Source organism: Fulvia fulva, chromosome 8 (assembly GCF_020509005.1).
Source record: "Fulvia fulva chromosome 8, complete sequence".
NCBI lineage: Eukaryota > Fungi > Ascomycota > Dothideomycetes > Mycosphaerellales > Mycosphaerellaceae > Fulvia > Fulvia fulva.
The window spans coordinates 2,910,224-2,913,918 of record NC_063019.1 but is presented as its reverse complement, the minus strand read 5'-3'; the positions used below and the strand labels follow the sequence as shown (position 1 = coordinate 2,913,918).

Sequence of the window (3,695 nt, the reverse complement as noted above, 5' to 3'; positions counted from 1 at the left end):
CTGCTTGCTTGAGACCCAGGACCATGAGCTTACCCAGCACCTGACATCGAGCGTTCATCGCTAGCGGCTAAAACACAACCCAGTGTCTACGGACACGTTCCTCGGACACGACCCTCCGGCTAACGGTTGTGCCAAAGTCTACTTTCTGGACCCTAACTTCGAGCCTTACTCCCGCGATTGAGCGTGGAGTTGTTCGATCCTCGACAACCTTGCGATACTACGTATAACACCCTGCCCGGTTAGGAAGGGTAAGGATTAGGAGGGTAGGGGTTAGGAGGGTTAGGAGGGTTAGGCAGTATCTTCCAAAAAAGTCGAGCCCTCCGCGTGTTGATTAGATTTGCTTAGGATTTGATTAGGATTTGAACACTTAGCCGAAGGGTCGTGTCCGAGGAACGTGTCCGTAGAGACTGGGAAAACACAAACCCAATGCAGCTCGTTATGATCAGCCTTAGCCCTATCCAATGCGATCCTGGGTTCTCCGCTCTGACTTCAACTTTATGTTGGTTCGACTTTCCAGGCACAGGCACATCGTTCCACCTGCGACCTTCGATACTTCCACGATCTCGAGCCATGTGGGATTTGCAAACCGCGCTCAATATAGAACATCTACAGGCCGGGTAGGTGCGCTTCGTTGGTATGCGAAAGCTACGATGTCTTGCGCGAAGCTTCTTCCACCCATCAAGAGAACTATCTTCACGCGGCTGACTTTTTGCGATTACCACAACGAGCCTACTCCAATTGCCGATGGGCCACTCGGTGATACCAACATGTCGAAAATCCTGCTTGCCTGGTCACAGAGCGAATTCTAATGTTTCGCGAGAGCGTTTCCAGCCGAACACATCCATATGTGGCATGGCACCGCATTTGGGACAGCATAAGTAGCACGCTCAGCGTCGTATATTGGACAGATCATCACTCCAGCCAACAAGCTCATCAGGCAGGTAATTGATCACGTCCAACATGAAGTTCCTCCTACTCCTCAGTACACTGGCCGCTCTCGACACCATCGGTGTGATCGCTGGTCCAGTCGGTCATGACACAGACATCGTCCCTCGCGCCGCTGGTGACTTGATGGTCGCTCCTCGCGCTGAAGCTGGGGGCATCACTATCGATCTCGGCGATCTCGGCGACTTGGCCTCCAATGATGACTCCGACATGGTTAAAAGTGATGTGAGTGTACCCTGGCACGCCATGGTTGGACGGGAAGAACTATGCTTCAAGAGTGAGTGAAAATACGTTGCTCAAGAAGCGACCCCTCGCTGACGAAACCAGGGACAATACCGTGGATGCGAGTGCTCTTTGTGAGGCAATGTCGCGCATTGAAGGAGCATATGGAACAGGAAAGGGAGGAAACATTTACACGGTTCAGAAGGCTGCACTGCAGCCAATATCGACAGGGTTACGAGCTAACCACAACAAGCACTCGAACGATCATTACCCAGCTGTACAGTATAACGAGAACAATGAAACTGCCTGCATGCTCAGTTTTTCACCATCTTTGCAATCCATCTCGAACATCAGGGGATTGGTATACTATGGGTCCTCAGCGGCACACTACAGCCAGAGTCCCGAAAGACATGAAGTCTTCACTCAATCTTCGAGATCCTCTTCACGGCTCTGTTGAATTGAGGGCTTGGGTTCTCTTGCCCCGTTGAATGCTGGTACCCAGTTGCAGCTGACTGAAGCATCCCACAAGCCTCTCCATGAACCGTCGTGGCGATGCATGAGCTGAATCATGTAGTCACATATCCGATAAGCAAGACTTACACACGCTGTGAATAGATTCCAAGAGGGAAATAGAAAGCTGTGTGCATTGCCTGTCGATGTGTCGTTCACCCTGCCCTCTCCGCCAAATCCCTGAGTGCCGTATTCCTTAGTAGTCTTCCACCTTCCTCCACACCCCTCCCTGCCGGTACAGGCTCCCCATGCCCCACCGCAAGCCCAACAGTCGCCTTCGCCAGACTCTCCGTTGAGATCACCATGTTCTTGTAGAACCTCTCAAACACATTTCCCAACATATGAATAGACCTAACCGCCCAATCCGGTGTCCTCTCAGCTAGATACTTTCCCTCAGGATTGATTCCTCCTGGCCTGACATTATAGACCTTTGAACTTGATGACTCCTCTTGTAGGTTCAGCAACTCCCTCTCCGCCTTCCCCTTCACCCTCGCGAAAAGCATCCCACCCTCCTTATCCATCACCGCTCCCTCGCCGGACATGTACACGGAATTGAACTTCTCCCCAAGACTCCCAAACGCCCTGGCGGCAGCGAGAGGACTGTTGACTGTGAGCTTGGTGTACTCGTCCTCTTGCATGCCTCTGCTACTTCTGCCTTGTGCCCATATACAGCCCGTCGCATCTCGTCGCTATTAGACTTAAGTATATATATATAGATAGATAGATTTGTCATTCCCCTGTTCTAGGACCCTATTCGGCCTATGCAGGTATATATCTATTGTTATGTACAAAGGGAAACCCGAATAGGTGAAAACCCTTCCCGCCCCCGACTTCTCCTTGTCTAGATTAGCTTTCCCTCTGAACGTACGTAGTCCATGTCACTACCTCGTTAGCCCCAGCTCCCGGCCGGTCTCGTCGCGCTACGCCGTGTCCTCTCTTCCTACACTACTCCTACTAGGCGATACTATTCCAGCCAGCCCTTCTCTAGTATCTAGTTTGTAATACGCCGTAAGTCCTTAACGTTGTTAAGAAGTGCCCCAATCGTCTAGTTCCTCGCCTTTACTATCCACTCCCCCCTTCCTAGCGACTACCTCGGACAGACGAGGAGTACGTACCGTACATTCTAGGAGTAATAGCCGTAGGGGCAGCTAGTATTCGTGTATTCTAGAACCTTCCTCTATAACAGGTACCCCTAGAGGCCGATATGTTCGCTTCGTAGTTAGGTTGCTATACTACTCTATACCCTCGTAAGGCGGTAGTAGATAAGCTTCGGGGGGTGCTTAACCGCGGATTTTGTAGCTGACTATTCCTTAGGTTGTCCCGCTAGCTAAGGGCGTCTACTATGCCCTACAACCTGGTTGTTCCACCTCTCTTTCTATAGTTGCTCTATAAACGATTTCTTACCCTCCTATTATATTACTAGCTATTCGTCCCTTACCCGGTAGTTCGGCTCGTTTCCGGGTCGAATGCCCTTATACGCTAGTACTAATTCGCGGGCCCTTACGACTATACTAACGATGACCTTCTATACTAGGTACTATACCGACTTGCCTAAGTAGGAGGTCCGTAGTCCCTAGATATATAGGTCGATCGGCGGTATAGCGGTCTCGTACTTAAGTATCCTTATTAGTATCGACTTAAATGCCCCGGTGACCTTCCTTAGGCATTAGTTTTAGATCTTCGCTAACGGCGCGACGAGTCCCTTTAATAGGTAGGCCCTCTCGCCTAAGGACTATACTTAGCTACTATAGGTAAGGACTAGCCGTATAATAGCCGTATATAGAAGTCGTAACTACCGAAAGTCCGCCCCCTATATAGACGTAGTAAGCCTCTAGTATAATACTATATTCTGTTTAGCTTTCCGTAGTATTACCTATACGTACTTCCTCTACCGTAGCGCCGGGTCTACCTATAGTCCGAGGATCCTAAGCTAATTTACCGGGTTAGTCGTATACCCCTATATCTAGATAGAAGCTTATATATTATAGAACCGTAGCCGGCGCGTAAAGTATATTAGG

The 3,695-nt window shown here is 50.0% G+C and overlaps 2 protein-coding genes across 2 annotated transcripts; one reads left to right on the top strand and one right to left on the bottom strand.

Annotated features, from left to right (window-relative positions):
* Positions 1-960: 960 nt before the first annotated feature.
* CLAFUR5_11361 (uncharacterized protein) lies at positions 961-1,305 on the top strand (the record flags this gene model as incomplete). Its single annotated transcript, XM_047910509.1, has 2 exons — positions 961-1,170; positions 1,273-1,305. The coding sequence occupies 2 exons, from the start codon at positions 961-963 to the stop codon at positions 1,303-1,305; spliced, it is 243 nt and encodes an 80-aa protein (XP_047765337.1).
* A 527-nt stretch (positions 1,306-1,832) lies between these two features.
* On the bottom strand, positions 1,833-2,315 carry CLAFUR5_11360 (uncharacterized protein; the record flags this gene model as incomplete). Its single annotated transcript, XM_047910508.1, has 1 exon — positions 1,833-2,315. The coding sequence occupies one exon, from the start codon at positions 2,313-2,315 to the stop codon at positions 1,833-1,835; it is 483 nt and encodes a 160-aa protein (XP_047765338.1).
* Between the last annotated feature and the right edge of the window lie 1,380 nt (positions 2,316-3,695).